Raw genomic sequence first — 18505 nt, 5'->3', positions numbered from 1 at the left:
TAAGAATCCACTGGCCAATGCAGGGGGCACGGGTTCGAGACCTGACCTGGGAAGATCCCACATGCAGAGAAGCAACTAAGCCCGTGCTCCACAGCTGCCGAGCCTGCGCTCTGGAGCCTGCGAGCCACAACTACTGAAGCCCGCCGCATGCCTAGAGCCCGTGCTCTGCAACAAGAGAAGCCACCGCAGTGAGAAGCCCTCACTCTAGCCCTCACCACAGCTAGAGAAAGCCGGTGCGCAGCAACGAAGACCCAACACAGTCAAAAATAAATAAATAATAAATAAATAAAGTCATTAAAAAAGAAAAATTTCCTCCTGAAAATACCTACCTATCTGAAGACCTGTTCTGCCAGTTTTTCCCAGAGCACTGAGAGCCTCATTCCTGATCTCCACCCTGAACTCCTTTCAAGGTGTGTTGAAGGTAAGCAACTGTAGTGGCTAATGAGCCAATCCTTGCAGAACCAGGTGATGAGGGATCTTCTTCAGGCATGAGGAGTAGCACTTTCAATCTCAAAACATACATCCAAATGTGTAGGAGCCTGAGGTCAGAGAGCCAGAGGACCTGAATTTTAGAGTAAATCACAGACACAGGAGCCGCATTGAAGGGTCTCCCACTGGCCCATGATGGCACTGATTCATGCAAGAATCGCTGGCGGGCCCCAGGATGCTGTGCAGGTTCCTGGGCCCGCACTGTCGCGAGCTGGCCAGAAATTGGATTCCCACAGCGGGCATGCGGGGCCCCGTGGGCACCATGGGACTGGTGTGGGCCACCGAATGGTGGCTGATTCTGGACTGGGTGCCCTACATCAACGGCAAGTTTAAGAAGGATGATTAGGACTTCCCCGGCAGTCCAGTGGTTAAGACTCGGCACTTCCACTGCAGGGGGCACGGGTTTGATCCCCAGTTGGGGAGCTAAGATCTCACACACAGTGTGGCCCAAGAAAAAAGAAGGACAATTAATTAAACTGACACCCCCTCCCCCCACCCCGAACTCAGATCCCTCTGGTGTCTGCTGGTGCAGCCTCCTTCCATCTGCATCTGGAAAGGCCCAGGCCCTTGAGGAAATACACAGCACGAGTTAGACTTCCTATGTTGGTGGAGATAGTTTTGGTGTGTGAAGGCACACAGCGTGAAACTTTGCTCTGAAAAAAAAAAAAGAAGAAGAAGAATCGCCAATGGACACCAACATCAGCAAGAGAAAGTTTGAAGAACAAATTAGTGCTATTCTTGCTAGCCTCCCTCAACTGAAGAACTGGGGAGATATGTACAGGCAGAACTTGAACTTGTGCTCTGGCCGACTGGGCTGGCCCCTGGTGGGGTCCAGTCTCTCCTGACAGGTATCCCTAGTGTGAGGAGACCCTGCATGTGCTGCCTTCCCTGAGCCTCAGTTTTCCCCACTGTGAAGTGGAAACAGAAGTAGCTCCTGCCCCAGTAGGCTTGGTGGGAATCACGTGAGCACTGAGGACCCAAAGCACCGAGCATGGTGTCCATGCTCTTGTAGAGTCTGGGGTTACCTTGTCCCCGTTCGGCCGAGGGGGACACTGAGACAGGAAGACAGGAGGGCGGTGTTTTGACCAAGGGCAGCCTAGCTCAGGCTGCCACAATTTCTTTTTTTTTTTTTTTTAATTTTTTTATTTTATTTTTATTTTTTGCTTTATAACAAATTTAATCAGTTATACATATACATATGTTCCCATATCCCCTCCCTTTTGCGTCTCCCTCCCACCCTCCCTATCCCACCCCTCCAGGCGGTCACAAAGCACCGAGCTAATCTCCCTGTGCTATGCGAGGCTGACACAATTTCTGTGAAGGCCTGTGAGGGCCAGAGGGTGGACGGACCCCACCGTCTCCCTGCCTGTTCTTCACTGGGCCGCCAGGGGGCAATCTTACAACGGGAAGTGGATCCAGGCACTGGTTTCCCTTCCCTCTCAGACTCCAATTCCCTTTTTCTCCCCCTCCAGGCCCTACAAGGTGTGTCTTTGACGTCATTTCCCTCTTCACTGGCCCCCTGGCTACCCCTCCCATAAACGTGTTCCCACCCCAGGGCTTTTGCACTGGCTGTTCCCTCTGCCGGAGCACCCTCTCTTCCCTTCTATGCCCGGCGAACAGCTCTACCCCTCCCCCAAACCCCACCCCTCTCCTCTGCTCCCAGCCTGACCCCCACAGACCCTCTTCCCAGGACCTGACCCCTCAGGGTCCCTGACTCACTACTGCCCCCTCCCCAGCTTTCTTCTCCCCCTAGCCGACCCGTTCCCCCCAACAGCCAGCCAGCGTCCAGGGGCTGGGGGCACCTCAGGAGCCAGGGCGTTTTGGCTTCTCCTCCTGGAACCGCGTTCTCCTCTGGAATACGGATGGGGCAACTCCAAAAAAAAAAAAAAAAAAAAAAAGGGAATTCCCTGGCCCGGGTTGGGGAACTAAGATCCCGAAAGCATGGTGGCGCGGCCAGAAAAAAAAAGAGGTGATGGGGCAACTCCGCAGCTGTGGGCGTGGCTCCGGTTAATCTCGCTCTGGGCCCATCACCCACCCACCCCACCCAGTCGCCGCCCAGCCACCGGGGACAGGACGGGGGCTGGGCTGTATGTTCCCAGGGAGGATCTACCCCTCTCTGGTCCTCAATTTTTTTTTTTTTTCTCTTTGACCTCGCAGCTTGCGGGATCTTAGCTCCCCGACCAGATATTGAACCCATGCTCTTGGCAGTGAAAGCGGGGAGTCCTAACGACTGGACCGCCAGGGAACTCCCTCTGGTCCTGACCGATGGGGATTTTCCGGACCAAAGCGAGTCCTGGGGAGGGTTGAGAGGTGAGGAGAGCTGTGGTCTGTGTGGAGGGGAGGTCTGCGATCCCACTCACCCCACGTTGGTCATTCGTCAAAGGCCCCCCGAAGCTCCTAGTTTAATTTCGCAGTGTGTCCTGGGGCAGGGTAGAACTGGGAGACCGGGCAGCGCTTGTTCTCAGTCCAGCTGGACCCCACCCCTCATCTGAACCACCCCCTCCCTGGAACCTCGGTGTGTCACCCACATTCAGACCCCGACTCCGGCTCCTCCCCTCATTTGGTCCCTCCCCATCCCTGGTTCCAGCCTGGGTTTGATACAAGAGGCTGGATTTTGTGCTTAGGCGTCTCCGTGGTGACCCAGCAAGAGTTCACCCAGAGCTCCTGCTCTTACTGACAGGGACCATCAGAGCCATGGAGGATTTGTGTGTAGGGCAAAGGCCAGAGCCTATGGGAAGCCGGGGGCTCTCAGGCCCAAGGGTGTGGCTCAGGCTGCGGCTCCCCCTTTGGCCTCCAGGGGCCGCCCCAGCCCAAAAGACAAGGCCGCCAGGTCCCTATCCTGGTTCCAGCAGGGGAATGGCTCCTACTTCCAGAATCTGCCACCCTCTGAGCCTCCGTTTTGCCATCTGTAAAGTAGAGCAATTATAGGAACAGCCTCACTGGGAGGGGTCAGTGAAGAGATGCAAGTAAAGCGCTTCAGCATCCAGTAGGTGCTCAATGGATGTGTGGGCCACTTGCCCAGGCCGTGGCTCAGGAAGGCAGACAGAGAAATTAGTGCTAAAGCATGGCCATGGGGCAAGGAGCACATTCTGGGGTGAGACACTTGGGTCTACTTAGGACAGGCTGAATCCAAAAGCATGGGGGAAGTCTTGAGGCCCAGGAGGGGGCTGCACCCACAGAGGGGGTGTGAGGTGTGGGGTGCTCAGGCTGCAGTGACCTCCCCTCCACGTGGTCGAAGGAGCCAGAGCTTCCTGTAGGAAACTGGCCCAGTTACAGGCTCCTGGCTGCCAGGTACGACAGCTGTAAAGGAGTGAGCTCCCTATTGTCAGGGGCATGCAAGCAAACAAATGGTCTCCAACAGCATCTGGGCCAGGGGACAAGACAAGAGGCCTGATTCTCCAAGGACACATTAGGAGGCAGGTCACAGCCTGACCACAGGAGACCGAGGGTGGCACCGCCCAGCGGCTGGATCCCCCCGTCAGAGACAGCAGGTTCCAAAGAGCTAGGGAACGAACATTCCTCAGCTCCAGGCGCTGGGCAGGCCACTCCTGTCTGGTGAGACGTAAGCTGGGTCTGGCCGCGTGGACTGCGTGTTTTTCCAGTGGCTTCTTCAGCCACAGCCTGACCACAGCCTAGATTCCGTCGGGTTGGCCATTTCCAAGTGTTTGTGTTCACCTAGGCCAGACATCGGGCCTGTGGCCTTGGCCTCCCAGGAGGCCTGGAAAAGCACCACCAGCCTCCTACTCAGACATCCCTCTGCCTAGAGGCCACTCATTAAAGCCACTCAGCAGCCAATGACAAGGGATGTGGGAGAGGGACAATCATGCTGAGGCCCAGGGGGAGCTTGTGTGTCCCGTGAGCAGGGGCCTTCCCCCCAGGCCAGGACCCAAGATGCAAAAACATGACCCTTGGCAAAGCTGACTTATTGGAGCCCCACTGCCCTGCCTTTCGAACTTTAGGGTCAGCTTGGGACCAGGTCAGCAGACACAACTGCAAGTCAGAAGCCAGGGTTGTGTGTGAACAGCCCTGCCTCTGTGTGGGACCCTGTGAAAGTTACCTCCCTCTCTTAGCCTTGCTTTCCTCGGCTGAAAACTAGAGATAATACCTGCCTTAAAAGGTTGTTGACAAGATCCAATGCAGTGCCTAGCAGGTGCTTCACAAACCTGACGACTCTTCTATGCCTCCAGATTGGGTCTGGCTCCGCCTCCCCCACCTGACTGAAAGCCCCCTGAGGGGAGAGGCTGGGTCTTCAAGAGGAGGTAGTGAATTGCGGTGCATCTAACTGTGTCCCTCCCCTGCTCAAAATCCTCACAGACAAAAGGTAAACTCTAAAACCTGCTTTCAAGACCTGTGGACATCTGATCTTGGTTTGGCAAACTCCTATTCTCTCTTCAAAGCCCATAGCAAATGCCCTCTCCTCCAGAAAGCCTTCCTTCGGCCCTTCTCTGGCTTTTTCCAGCCCCTGGGCCTCCTGCTGGCCTAAATCTGACCCCCACAGGCTGAGGTACCTGTGCCTGGCTCTGCCTCCCTCTTCAGAATGGGGCTCTGGAAAGGCCAGTCCAGGGCTGAGTCTGGGCACGATCAAGCATATCTGTACCCACAGGTCTGCATGTAGACATCACATGAGAGCACATGTGTGCACATGCATGTGTGTGTGTGTGTGTGTGTGTGTGTTGCTGTCCCCGTGATGGGCCCCAGGAGGGGTAACCAAGGCAAATCTCCCCAGACCACCCAAGACAGAGGCATCTTTACAAGGCAAGGAGTGTGAGCTGAGCAGGGCCCCTTTATGAGGGAGCCTGACTTGGCTTGGAGCTCATTTGTCTACCGACCCTCAGCCTGGAAGAACTGGGGGTGTGAGCAGCCGACCTCAGCCTCCTCCACCATGCCGGTAGCCTGCCTTATGACCCATCGTTAAAGCTCAAGCTCCATCCGGGGCAAAGGAGGGGCTGGGGCCCAGGGGAGGGCTGAGTCCTGAGTGGGCTCCCCCGATCGCCTTGATGGAGGCCCCGCCAGGCAGCCTTCGAGGACATACCTGAGGTTTGGCAGCCAGTCCCCAGGGCTGAGTCAGCAGGAAGCGATCCGGGACTTCCTAGGAAAAGCATCTGGGACTTCGAGGCGCCCCCAGCCCCCAGCCCACGGCCTCCCCAGGGCCACCGGACGGTGGGAGGTGCCACGTGCACCAGGCTGCACCCGGTGTGCTTTGAGGGACTGAACTGCGGGGGTTCGTGGCGGGTCAGGATCAGCCCTGACTTGGGCGATCTGGGTGTCTGAGGGTTGAGTGTCCCCAAGTGCAGAGTGACAAAGGGCAACTGTGGGTGTTGATGCTCCACTGTACACAGGTGCTCTTGGCTGCCAGCACCCTCGCAGGACCCTGCCTCGTAAGCCTGTGTGTCAGGGTTCATTCGCCCGGGCTGCTGTGAGGGTTGGCACAGTGACCAGCTAAGCTGTCACACCCAAAACGACTGGCAAATCCAGCCGTGTGCACTTTGGCAGGGGGCGCGCGGGGGGATGACTGCGTGTGGGGCTGCAATTAAGAGTGACAGTGTAGCTGAATGAGTGACAAGAAGGTGGCCTGGCGGTGTGGGAGGGAGTGTCTGACTGGGGAGGACAGGGACAGCGAGTGACCAGGACGGTGTGACCTCAGGACTGATGATCAGGACTCTTGACTCCACGCGCCACATCCGCTGTTTGGCACGGCGCCTGTGAGCCTGGGCAGGGCGGTGGATGTTTCCCTGCATCCATCCCCAAATATCCGTGTCTGTTGCTCCCCTGATCCCTGGGCTCTCCTCCCTCCTGCCTGCCCAGATCCCCCACCCCAGGCCCTGGGGTCTGGCCTCAGCTCCTGCCCTGGGAGGGGTTGGGCAGGACATTGGCGCTCAGCTGGACTGTTCCTTCTCTGCTGGCCTCCTGCCTCTGTTTCCACCATTAAAATGCAAGCATTCCTCCCACCTGACTGAAGCCAGTTCTCCCCGCCAGGCTGGCTCCAGTCTTTGGGGTCTGCGACTGGGTCATACCCAACTCTGAGGGCTGATGAGGGAGACAGACAGGACTGGGGAAGTGGTGGGTAGCCATGCCAGGGACACGAGGCCCAAGTGGAAGAGCCAGCAGTGTTCAGCCAAAACAGGAGGCAGCTGGAGGGGAAGGGGCGCTGGGCTGCAGGTTTGGACCCTGAAGGTCTGCCACGTGGGAGGGGGCAGACCCAGTTCCATAAAGGAAACACTTTTCAACACACTGAATGCCTCCCCAGGTCTACAGGAGTCTTTGTTATGAGAAACTGTGTGATCTTTTCCAGCTCCAGCACCTTCTGTGGCTCCCCATCACCCACCAGAGGCTCTCCAGCTCCTTGCTTGGCATTCAAGGCTCTGTACACCTCCCCTGTGTGTCTCCGTTCTCCACGCCCGCCTGAGGTTTCCCTCCTCAGCCTTCACATGTACCTTTCCAGCTGCCTGGTATGCCTTTCCTGCCTTGCCCACCTGGTAAACTCCTAGACATCCTTCAAGACCCACTGCCTGTGTCCTTTTCTCTGAGAAACATTGCCCTTCCCTTCAGCCTACGGTGTCCCCATTTGCTGTGTGACCCTGGGCAAGCCCCTTCAGCTGTGAAATGGTGTGTAAAACCACCCTCCCTAAAAGCATATTTTGAGGCCCAAGACAATAAATATACATTAAATGCTCTCAAAGTGAGTTAGGACTTTGGGGACAGGGAGGGCTTGTATCCAGTCACTGCTCAATGTGTGTTCATTTTTATCTTCCTCCTCTTGGATTCTACAGGTTTAAGACTCTCTTGTTTTAAGCACTGTTCCAAGATTTTCCTCCCACTCGCAATACTAGGAATTTTAAGAACCCCTGGTTCTAAAATTATAAGTCTAAAATGCCGTGGGCGGGACCAAGGGTCTTCTTGTGCCCTGAGCTGACGCCAGGGTGGCTGGAGCTGGGGTCTCTGGGGTGGACTTTATGCCCCACACACCCCAAGCTGACGGGGTGTGGTCTGGCAGCCCCAGTTTTAGGGGGAGAGCAATGGATTTACCAGGAGGCGGATAGCAAACATTCCAGGAGCGGGGGTGGAGCGGGGAGGGGAGACTCCTGGCTCAGAGGCTAGAATGGGGTCACAAGGCAGCGTCAAGAAGCACAGGGCTGGGCTTTCCTGGTGGCACAGTGGTTGAGAGTCCGCCTGCCGATGCAAGGGACACGGGTTCGTGCCCCGGTCCGGGAAGATCCCACATGCCGTGGAGCGGCTGGGCCCGTGAGCCATGGCCTCTGAGCCTGCGCGTCCGGAGCCTGTGCTCCGCAATGGGAGAGGCCACAACAGTGAGAGGCCCAAGTACCGCAAAAAAAAAAAAAATGTCAGCTCAGAGCCATGGCTTCCTTCTCTTGGACCCTCAGTTTCCTCATCTGAATATTGGGGCCAAGTGCTGCCTTCTTGAAGAGTTGTTAGCAGGGATGAGGTGGCTCCAGCCACCGTCCTGTGCCAAGCATTTTCTTGGGCTCTGCCCTCTGCCTGGAACAGTCTCCCTGGCCTGCTTCCCTCTAGGAGTCCCTCCTCACTCCTGGCCCAGCCACAGCAGCTGGGGAGGGGGCCCCAGGATGACGCCCACCCACCCCTGCCTCGCCCTAGGGAAGGGGGGGCCAGCTGCCGGCCCCAAACTCAGCTGCCCCAGGCCTGGCAGTGGCCGTGGCCCCAACACTTTCTCAATGAAAGGTATTTGGCAGTGGCGTCTGACACCTCATCACTCCCAGCCTGGAAGCCAGCTTCTCCTGCCAGCTGCAGGGGGAATCCCCCCAACTCCTGCTGCTCCCCCAGGACCCCAACAGGCAGGCCCAGAGTCTGTGTTGCCTTGGGCGGGGGCCTACCCCTCTGAGTTTCCCTCTCAGCTGAGGGTGTAGACACAGTAAGTCTGGATAACTGCGCATGCCCCTGGCTCCCAGGGGCCTCAAAGCATCTCCTCTCTCTTGTCCATCACAGCCTATCCAAGGAGAGGCTGGGGTGCTGGCACCGGGGCCTCTAAACCTTGTCTCCAGGCACAGCCCTGGGGCCCACCCTCAGAGACTGGGGCTGATACCCTCAGGTTTGCCAGGTTCTCCCAGACCCTCTAGGCCCCTAAGTCTGGCCCCTGGGCAGGGGAAGATGTTCCCATGAAAGGCATGGCCTGAGCAAAAGTGTGAGTGAGGGGTGGAGAGGCTGGGGGTTGTCCGATGGAGAGTTCTCAAGATGGACAAGAGCCAGCGGGCCATGTGGGCTGAGCACTGACTCCACAGGTGTGTCGGGGTGTGTGTGAACCTCTCTCCCCGCCAAGGCCAGGCCCTCTCCGGGCCCCCATTGTTGGCACAGAGGTGACACCTCTAAATGCTAGACAGGCAAATGGTAAGAGGGACTGGAGGGGCAGGGGTGGACAGGTGGGGAGAGCGGGTGGGTGGGTGATAGAAGGGGAAGTGGGCAGTTGAGTGGGTAGGTGGGTGGGTGTGCAGAAGGCCTGAGCAGGCCCTAGAATAAGGGAATAATACCCCGCACTCCAACTCCCTGCCGCCACCCTTTCCGGGGGCAATCAGCCAGGCACAGTGCTCCCCATTCCAGGCCCCCAGAAACGCCACATCGATGCCTTCCAGGGACCGACGTCTACAGGCCAAGGGAGTCTCACGCGTGTTCTTGAGGGGACTGCTGGTCCATCCAGGGAGCCCCCCGCTCCTGCCGGGATTCACTCCGGGGCCCAAGCAGCCCTTTGCCTCTCCTTTTTGGGGATCTCAATTTCTCTGTCTGGAAAGTGGGGGTGTGGTCAGAACAGCGCCTGCCCCATGGGGCGTCAGGACAACTTGCCTGGCCACGCGCACACAGAGCGCAAGCAAGTGATGGTCCTGCACCTCCAGACAGAGTCCCGGTGAGGGCTCAGGACCATGGCCTTGGGCAGCCAAATCACCATGTGGTCAAGGCATGGCCAGGCCTCAGCCGGGTGTGACCCAGGGCAGGGCAGCTGTGGCCCCGGTGGAAGAAGTCCAGGGAAGCCTCAATTCCTGCCTCCTGGGGCAAGCGGCCCTGCCAGGGCCCCTCCCTGCCCACTGTAGCCCCTGGGCATGTGGCCAGATAGGAGCCACTGACCACAGCCAGGCAAGGAGGATAAGGCCAGGGCAGCAGCTGCTACTGTGTTTTGCAGTCAGGGCTGCACAAGCCTGGGCTGCTCATGAGTCAGCTCTGCACACACATGCCGCAGATGCACTTCTGTGGGCATCGGTTGGGGCCCACGTGCCTGCCTGAGGAGTGTCTGGGGCCACACGGGGGCCTGCAAGCCGCTTGCACACCCATGTCCATATGTGCTTCAGGCCTGTTTCTGCCTGCCAAGGTGCACCTGGATCCAGCAGCCCCAGCCTCCATCCTTCCCTCCCCAAGACTGACACCAGGAGTTGGAAATGAAGCATCTTTAATTGAATCTCTGCCCTGACCCCCTGGGGAATCTCCAAGCACCAAACATATGAGAATTGTGCTCCCCAGCCCCAGAGTCAAGAAGCCTCTTCCCCAGACCTTCAATGGGCCATGTCCGGACCCCACACTCACACCTGTTATTATTTATTCAATAAATAACCCCAAGAACAAAACTCAGGGTAGAGGACCCAATAAAGCATCCAGCTCAGCACAGAAATCTGAAAGGGCAGATTATCTGAAATCAGGGTCAAAATATGAAATGAAATCAGAGCTGGCATGTGAGCTGGGAATGATCCCCTCTGGGCCTCAGTCGGTCACCAGCCCCGACCATCATCCCAGGGTGCTGGCTCCCACAGTCACGACAAACTCCATTTCACGTCACACAGCAACAATTATCTGCCTGCGTTTGCACCATCGGACCTGACTGAATTCTGGGCAGGGGAGGGAAGTGCCCAGAAACCTGAAGAGACTTGCCAAGGACAGAGGAGTCTGGAGCAGGGCAGAGGAGCGAGGCTGGGGCCCAGGGTCACTGCTGGGCCCTGCCACGGCGGGTGCGGAGGGGACCTGAGGCTCGTGCCTGTGCCCGGCCCACCTCACCCATCTCCCTGCGGATGTCACCAAGAGCTGCCGATGGGGACTCCAGCAGCCTCTGGAAGAGGCTCGGCCGGCCCTCTGGTATCTCCTGGCACTGAAAGGTGACGGCTGTACCAGCATCGGCCTTCATCTCCCTGGAGAAGCCATCAGAGGAGCCATCGAAGCAGCGGCCAATGGCAATCTCCTTGGCCAGCCTTGGGCTCTGGTCAGTGACTGTATAGACACCATAGTTGTGACCCAGAGGGTCCAGCGGGGCCAGCATGGAGAAGACAGCCAGGTCATCAGTGGGTGCAGCAGGGGGGTGCCGGGTCAAGTAATCCTGCAGGAGTCCGTTGACCGCCACGCGCCGGCAGCTGCCCTGGGGCATGATGGTCACCAGCGTCCTGTCCACCTGACGCTGGTCGAACAGCATCCCGCTGCACTTGAACTCCACGCAGGCGGCAGATGTGCTAGGGCGCTGGGGGTCTCGGACACTCCGGTCATCCCGCAGACCGTAGAGCTGGCCCCGGGTCCGAGGGTGGCTGCCCCCCGAATTGTGGGAGCGGACCATGTATTCCTGGGGACCCTGGATCTTCACCTTGAGGAAGCAGGCCCTGAACTCCTGCGGGTTGGGCCACCAGGCCAGGAGATCTCCAGTCCAGGAGGCCGGCACGCCCTCGCGGAAGGGGACCACGTTATACTCGTATTTTTCCACCTCCACGCGAGCAAAGCGGAAGTGGCTGGCGGTCACCGGGGCCTCCTGGCACTCCCGCAGGTTGCGCCACGGGTACACGGGGCCGTTGGCCTCGGCGGGGTCGCCGGACCTGGGTTTGGCGAGGTTGATGCGGAAGCCATTGCGTTTGAGGGAGGGGTCATCGTGGTCGGTGCGGCGGTAACCCAACTTGTCCAGGTAGGGCTGGGCCACGCCCACGGTGTCCGGGAGTGGGCGGGGCCGGGATGGGGCGGGCTCCAGCTCCTCCCCGCCCAGGGTGGCCGTGACCAGGGCGGTGTAGGCATCTGGCTGGTCAGCATCGCAGAAGGCGGGGAGACAGGCCCCGTTGGGACCAGTGACGGCGCTGTCGAAGCGGCCCCAGGCGCGGGGGTTGGCCGAGAAGCCGGGGGCAGGCTCCAGGTTGACCAGCGTGACCACCACGCCCTCCACCTGCTCGCTGGGGAAGAACTTGTCGTTGGCGTAGGCGCGCACCTTCACCAAGCAGCGGCGGCGCTCAGGCACGTCCAGGTTGAACAGACGCCGCTCCCGGATCTCCACGTTGCCCACCAGGAAGACCCGCTCCTCCCGGCGGACCCGTGAGGCCGCCGACCTCTCACGCTGGAAGCCGCTCTCCTCTTCCCACAAGCCCGTGTCAGGGTTCAGCGACCACAGCTTCAGGGCCTCCACGTGGCCGGCCATTCGGATCTGGCTGGCAGCCACACGCACGGCCACCGGCCCGGTCTGCAGCTGCTCTGCGGAGCCGGCAGCACGGAGGTCCACCGAGAACATGCCGTAGGTGCGCAGTGGAGCCAACTCCCCGTCACTGTCCACAAATCGCAGGTCACTGGGGGCAGCGGCCGCCGAGGTGACATTTCGGGGGTCCACGAATGTCACCCGGGCCTCCACAGCCCCTGCGTAGGGTTCACCATCAGCTCTGCGAAAGGCTCTCGGCGGGATGACCAGCTCTCCTAAGGGGGCTTCGTCCTCCAGCTCCCCGAGGGATATCGTGTTGCTCTGGCTGGCATCTAAGATGACAGGGGCTTTCTTGCGCATGGCCTTGACCTCATGGTACACGCCCGCACCTCGAGGGTCAAAAGGCAGGACCCTGACAGTGTCCATGAACTGGCCACTGGGGTCCACGAAAGTAATCACCAGCCGCTGAGTGGAAGGTGCCACCTCAATGGTGAAGTCACCCTGGTAGGATGTGAAGCCAATGGGCTCCCGGCCCAGGAGGATCCGAGCAAAGCGCAAGGGCTCCCTAGACTCAGCGGCCACCACGCGTCCCCGGATCAGCCCCCGAGGGGGCAGACATTTCCGGCAGCCACATTCAGCCACTATCTTGACTGGGAGGATGTAGCCAGAGCAGTGGATCTTCCTGCTCTCCAGCCGGTGCACTGAGCAGCAGCGGGAGCCTGCATCCCCACATCGGGGCCTCGAGCCTGCAGGGCTGGGGCAGAGGGTGTCAGGGCAAAGGCCTACGTCCAGGTAGATGGGGCCACTGCCTGGCTGACCACAGTCGTCTGGAAGCTTGATCAGGTGTTCTCGGGGCTGGGGGTCACAGGCTGGCTGGCCTGGGGCTGTGGAGCAAGAAATCAGCCAGATCAGGGTAAGGGGGGGAACTCCATGGAGGCCAAGGTTGGGGGCCTAGATTGGGATCAGAGGCTTAACCCAGGGGCCCAGTGGGAGCCTGGGATCCAACTGAGCAAGGTCAGAGATCAGTCTGAAGTTGGGGTTCCATTTTAAGTTGCGTTTTAGCTGGGGTTGGGGCTCAGTTTGGTGTCAGGGCTCGCTCAGGGTTGTGGGTAGGGTTGCTGAGGACGCTCACCAAGCACAGTGAGTTGGGCAGTGCCCGATCGCACGGCCCCGGCATCATTCCACGCTTTGCAGTGATAGGTGCCTGCCTGGTCTGGGTGAAGCCCATGCAGCTCCAGGTGGGTCCCGTACCTGTGCGTTCGCCTGTCCAGCAGGGTCCCGTTGTGGAACCTGGGTGGCGGGTGAGCAACACCATGAATGCCCTTGGCACGGGGGAGGGGCTGCATCCGTCCCACCCCACATGGAGCACAGGGAGGTTGCAGAGCAGCTTCCTCTGGGTCTCTGCGGCACCACATGTCATGGGAAGCCCATTCCAACCCCAAAACTGGGCACAAGACCCTTGAGCATGGGGCAAGGCACTCACCAGGAGTATTTCTTGGGCATGGGGGTGCCCAAGGCTTTGCAGCAGAAGGTCACATTCTGGCCAGCCTCTCGAACTCGGGACTCAGGGTGCTTCACCAGATAGGGCTTCTCTGGGGGCAGAGGCAGCAAAGGTCAGGGCCCTGCCCCATCCCATCTTCTCCCGATGACCCTTCCCAAGAACAGGGCCCCATCTTTTCCCTTACAGTGATGCCCTGTTTCACTTGGGCTTTTTCTAATGACCCTCCCCCGACTCAGGTTCACCTCACATCTGCTGGAGACTGTGCCCTTAATGCTTAATCATTTTTTGTGTGTGTGGTACGCGGGCCTCTCACTGCTGTGGCCTCTCCCGCTGCGGAGCACAGGCTCCGGATGCGCAGGCTCAACGGTCATGGCTCACGGGCCCAGCTGCTCCGCGGCATGTGGGATCTTCCCAGACCGGGGCACGAACCCGTGTCCCCTGCATCGGCAGGTGGACTCTCAACCACTGCGCCACCAGGGAAGCCTAATGCTTAATCTTAATGCTTCCCTTTACAACTCCACCTCTCACCTCACATCTTCTCCAATGACGGTTACATCTTGTTTCTTGCCCCATTGGCTTCACTGTGCATCACATCATCCCAAGTGCTTGGTGTCACCCAGAATTTCCTCCCCAGTTCCTCAGCCCCCTCATCCCTCTTGCCGTGAGGCACTTACCCAACTTATTAAGGACAACAGTGACCACAGCAGAGATGGAGCTGTTGGCCTGGGCCTGGGCCATGCCTGCAGAGAAGCCATCCATTTGGGCACTGACATTGGCTCGGCTGCTGGCACAGACTCCAGGCACCCAGAAGGTTCAGTGGGCATGGCTAGTAGCCATGGTGCCAGGCCAGTCTCGCAAGGAGACCCTGGCTCCTGGCAGCGGACGCCCAGATGGGCTGACCACCGAGCCCAGAAGGATGTGGTCAGGGCACCCACAGGTGTTGGGACCACACCCTGGATGTGGGAGGGACACAGGAGGCAGAGAAGACTCTTGACCCCTTCCTGGGGAGGGCTTTCCTCTCTGTCAGTCACTCAGCAAAGGTACCCAGACACCCGCCCCACCTTGTTCCCCTCAGAGAGTCCTCAGCATGGACCTGCTTGCAGCAGCCCTTGGTGTGAAGGACATGGGGCTGAGTGGTCAGGGCTGGGCCAAGGGGAGGGACCTGGGGTCCTGGTGTGAAGGAGATGCCCTGGAGGAGGGGACAGGATAGGTGACTCTTACAGGGCAGAAAGGCTCCTTCTAGCATGAGAGAAAATGTTCAGGCAGGGGCTGGGGGCCCAGCGAGGGGATGGGTCTTGGGCCCAGAACATCTCCCTCCTGTCACAATCCTGTGGTTTCTCCATAAAATGGAAAATTCCACTGGAAGCTTCAGGGCAGAGGCACGGAGAAGGCAGAGCCAAGCAGAGTAGGGGGGGGGGAATCCCACCACCCCATTGGCCACTGTGCTTCCCCACCCTGCTGCGTGCTCTGCTGGGGCAGTCTCCAGACCATGTTTGTGGAGACCAGGCCTGATTGGAATTTCCAGTCGCCTCCTGGCTGGCCTGGTGTCTGGCCCAGGGAGGGCCTGGGCATCATGTCTGCCAGGGTGTGAGCACATGTCCACATGGGCGTGGGGGATGGGCGTGGCCTGCGAATGCCAGGCGTGTGTGCACCCCGAGTGCGTGAGCCAGCTTCTGTGTGTATCCATGTCTACCGGGACATCCGCACACTCCAACAGGCACACAGAGGAAGCGCCTCCTCAGATCTGCCCATGACTGGACACGACCCCCATGACGTCCACCCGTCCAGATGTACACATTTACCAATGCTCTTCGGGGGCCCAGAAGGGAAGGAAAAGCCAATTTCCAAGTGGTCCAAGTTCTGGTCGTCCAGGCTCCGCCCCTACACTCAGGCTCCGCCTCCTCCCTCCAGGCACCGCCCCATCAGGCTCCACCCCAACTAGCCCCTCTAGGTACTTCCCTCAACTGGCCCCGCCCCTACACCCAGGCCCCGCCTCTAACCCAACTATCCCCTCCAGGCCCCGCCCCTCCTACCTGGACATGTAGGCCTCACACACTTCTGCGCCTCCAGGGGACGCCCAGGACACGCATCCGTAGCGGGGCTTGGGCAGCGGCGGCGGCGCAAGCGACGGCCTGGCCCGCAGCTCCCCGAACAAGGACCCCACGGGCCCCACGCACCCCACGTGGCCTCTGGGGAGAGGGCAGGGATGGGGGAGTCAGATGGAACCTGGAATTCTGTTGACAGTGTGGGACTGGAGGGTGCTCCCGTCACGTGCATCCGAGTCAGAGAGAAGTCCTGCCCACTGCCTCAATCGGTGCTGCCCCAGGCGCACCAGTCGAATGTGCAGTTGAGGTACCTTCCCGCCCCCGCCAAGATAAGCCCTGCTGTTCTCCCTGCGTCTCACACACATCTGGGGCTCAAAACACACCTCCGCAGAACGGCCCTAGTTCTAGATGAGCAAAAGAGGGCAGTGAGAGGGAGCTATGTTCCTGGGGGCACCTTCCTAACCCCGACCTGGGCCCCGGCCATTCTTAGCCCCTCCCTTCCAAAGCCCCTCTCCTATCCGGTCCGGCCCTCTCCTGCGGCCTTGCTCTTAAAAGACCCCGCCTCTTCCTAGCCACGCCCTGCACCACCCCCGCCCCCCCCCACAACACCATCCTTTCAGGCCTCATCCACCTATGGCCAGTCCCCGCCGCTCCCTTAGCCCCGCCCTCACCGAGCGGGCAGCGGAAGCGCACGTGGTAGTTGGAGCAGCGGCGGCCTCGGGGCTGCTCGCGGTTGAGGCACCAGAAACCTCGCGTGGGGTTCAAGTGTACGCGCTCGCCGACGTCTGACGGCAGGGCCCAGTCTGTGGTGCGCGCCTCCAGCGCCAGCGGCCGCGGGCACACGCGCGCCGGCCCGTAATAGAAGCGGATCGCAGCCAGGCTCTCGAAGTCACCGTCGCCTCCCGGGTGGTCGACGTTGAACCAGGACGTCCACTCGCTGGCCTCTGCGGGCACCGCACGCGCTGGGACCCGGGCCTCAGCCGGTCGGGCCCCGTGCAGGAGCCCGGGCTGCGGCCTGCCCACCCCCATCTGCGTGTTTAAGCCAGGTCCCCCTCCCCACAAAAGTGCATGGGCGAGCCCAGCCTGTCCAGATCCAGAGCCCTCGAGGGCAGAAGGAGCTGTAAGAGGATCAGGGGAGGTTGGCTTGTGCTTGCACCGGCCCTAGTTCTGCTGCTCAGTATCTGAGCTGGCCCATGAGTGCACGCTGAGATCTTGCCACTGTCTCACCAGCCCCCGCTCTCAGAATTCAGAACCGTTGAGGTGTAAGGAGATATAAAGGCAGCACGAGGAGCCAGGCCTGAGGCCAGCTGTTCCACTGCCTGGCAGCCTCGCATCAGTGCCAGCTGGGAGCTTGCTCGCTGACCACTGGACCTATCAGGCAACCCTCCGTTTCACGGAAGCCAGAAGTGGGAAGGGTCTGGCCTCTCACAGGTTAGCTTCTGTTTCCATCAACCCCCCAAGGGGTGCTCACTCCTTTCCTCATTCAAGAGCAAGTCAAATAGAACCTTCCTAGCTGGGAAGCTAGAGACTTGGGTTCCAGAACTCCTGTTTCCCTGACTGAACTGAGCTGGTTGTCTCACCGCCCCGCCCCACCCCACCCTGGTTTCCTCCTGGACTAACAGCCTGGGTTCTCATCTCCCTGCTCCTAAAACTTAGACCTCTTGGGGCACCACTTCCAGGGGCTGCCATGCCCAGGGACCAGGACAGTCCTGGGCTCTTCACCCAGCTTGTATCCCCTCCTCACAAGACCCTACCAGCCAGAGCTCACACAGAGTCCACAGCAGAACGAGGACTCAGACCCAAGCTGGCTCACCTTCCCAGTCCTCCAGGGCTGGCGAGGGCTGGCCAGGGTGCAGCAATGAACCTTCAAGGCCCCACGCAGTCACCATGGGCTCCTCAGGGGCAGTGGTGCCTGTCGAAGGAGTGAGGGGTAGGGGGAAGGACCTCTGTGAACTCCTGGTATGCAAAGTGCTGCCACGATCATCCCCATTTCACAGGGGAGAAGCCGGAATCCAGCTCTGGCTGACCTGGAGAATTGCAGCACCCCCTCCTCCAGGAAGCCTCCCCATGACCTCCCAACCCCCAGTCCCCCACAGCCCCATCCCTCACTCTGACACAGCCCCTTAGGTTGGGGAAGTCTGTGTCCACTCTGCTCCCCAGACCCAGTTCTCCCACTGTGCTCAGTGGCCATGAGTTCAGTTGGCTGTGCCCCTCCCTGCTGTCATATTGATCTGAATTTTCTTTCATCCATTTGCTGACTGGAAGTCCCTCCCTCAGTCTACCTTTCATCCCTGCACTTGGGGCCCAAGCTGCCAGTGGGAAGTCATTGGAATTTAGCCTGGCTTCTCCAGCCGCGAGTTGTCTGAGATAGCTGGGCTGGGCAGTGACTTCAGACAAGTCCCTTCCCTCTTGGAGTCTCAGTCTCCCCATCTGAGAAATGGGCCCAGTTCCCCACTCCACTGAGTGTTCCAGAGATGGGAATTTCTTTTCTGAGTGCTGTGTGTGTGTGGAAGAAGGAAGGAGTTAGGTGAGAAGGGGCAGCTCTGGCCCCTTCATACTGAGGCCAAGACTGGATGATTCAGGGTCCAAATGCTGTGGCTGAGATAGGCACCCTGCAGTCCTGAGAATCCAGAGGAGCCTGAAGTTCATAGCCACACTCCCTGTGCCCCTATCGTCCCTTGGAGGAGGGAAGACAGTGGACGAGATCCCCTCCTGCCCCAGGTGGTCCCGGAGCTCCATCTCTTCGTTGCCCCCTCACTCCACCCCCGAGGCTGACAAAGGGAATGCAGGCCTGGGGAAGCAAGTGGGTCCCTTGGTTCTGTCTCCAGCCTCCGGCTGCTTGCCACGCCCTCTGTCAGACGTCCGGCGCCTGGGGAGCTGGTCTGGGGTCTGGGGGCGCCTCACCTCGGGTCCCCGCCAGGTGCGCGGCGGCGACACAGAGGCAGAGCAGTATCTGCAGTGACGCCATGGCCAGGTCCGAAAGTCGGAGGGAGGGTCCCAGCTCCGCTGTGCACTCGGGTCGGACTCCCGCGGGTCTGGCGGCCGCTGGGGCTGTGGACGGGGGAGGGACGCGACCGCAGG

General features: G+C 59.7%; 2 protein-coding genes across 2 annotated transcripts; one reads left to right on the top strand and one right to left on the bottom strand.

Annotated features, from left to right (window-relative positions):
- The first annotated feature begins 18 nt into the window (after positions 1-18).
- On the top strand, positions 19-937 carry LOC308616569 (cytochrome b-c1 complex subunit 10-like). Its single transcript, XM_081232884.1, has one exon. The coding sequence runs from the start codon at positions 638-640 to the stop codon at positions 833-835; it is 198 nt and encodes a 65-aa protein (XP_081089010.1). The 5' UTR covers positions 19-637; the 3' UTR covers positions 836-937.
- An 8960-nt stretch (positions 938-9897) lies between these two features.
- On the bottom strand, positions 9898-18484 carry CILP2 (cartilage intermediate layer protein 2). The gene is made up of 7 exons (XM_081232022.1): positions 18329-18484; positions 17238-17336; positions 16096-16368; positions 15413-15568; positions 13362-13470; positions 13011-13168; positions 9898-12762 (listed from the first exon to the last, which is right to left on the bottom strand). The coding sequence occupies exons 1-7, from the start codon at positions 18390-18392 to the stop codon at positions 10427-10429; spliced, it is 3195 nt and encodes a 1064-aa protein (XP_081088148.1). The 5' UTR covers positions 18393-18484; the 3' UTR covers positions 9898-10426.
- Between the last annotated feature and the right edge of the window lie 21 nt (positions 18485-18505).

The sequence above is a fragment of the Mesoplodon bidens genome, assembly GCF_964165515.1.
Source record: "Mesoplodon bidens genome assembly, chromosome: 4".
Lineage (NCBI taxonomy): Eukaryota > Metazoa > Chordata > Mammalia > Artiodactyla > Ziphiidae > Mesoplodon > Mesoplodon bidens.
The sequence above is the reverse complement of the archived record's forward strand: the minus strand, read 5'-3'. Positions and strand labels throughout refer to the sequence as shown.

Bases quoted from the DNA above. Each gene is read 5' to 3' on its own strand.
- LOC308616569 (XM_081232884.1), top strand. From the start codon at position 638: ATGCAAGAATCGCTGGCGGGCCCCAGGATGCTGTGCAGGTTCCTGGGC.
- CILP2 (XM_081232022.1), bottom strand. From the start codon at position 18,392: ATGGCGTCACTGCAGATACTGCTCTGCCTCTGTGTCGCCGCCGCGCAC. The intron at 17,337-18,328 runs GTGAGGCGCCCC...CTCCTTCGACAG, and splicing joins GCACCTGGCGGGGACCCGAG to GCACCACTGCCCCTGAGGAG. The intron at 12,763-13,010 runs GTGAGCGTCCTC...CTTGCTCCACAG, and splicing joins TGCCCAACTCACTGTGCTTG to CCCCAGGCCAGCCAGCCTGT.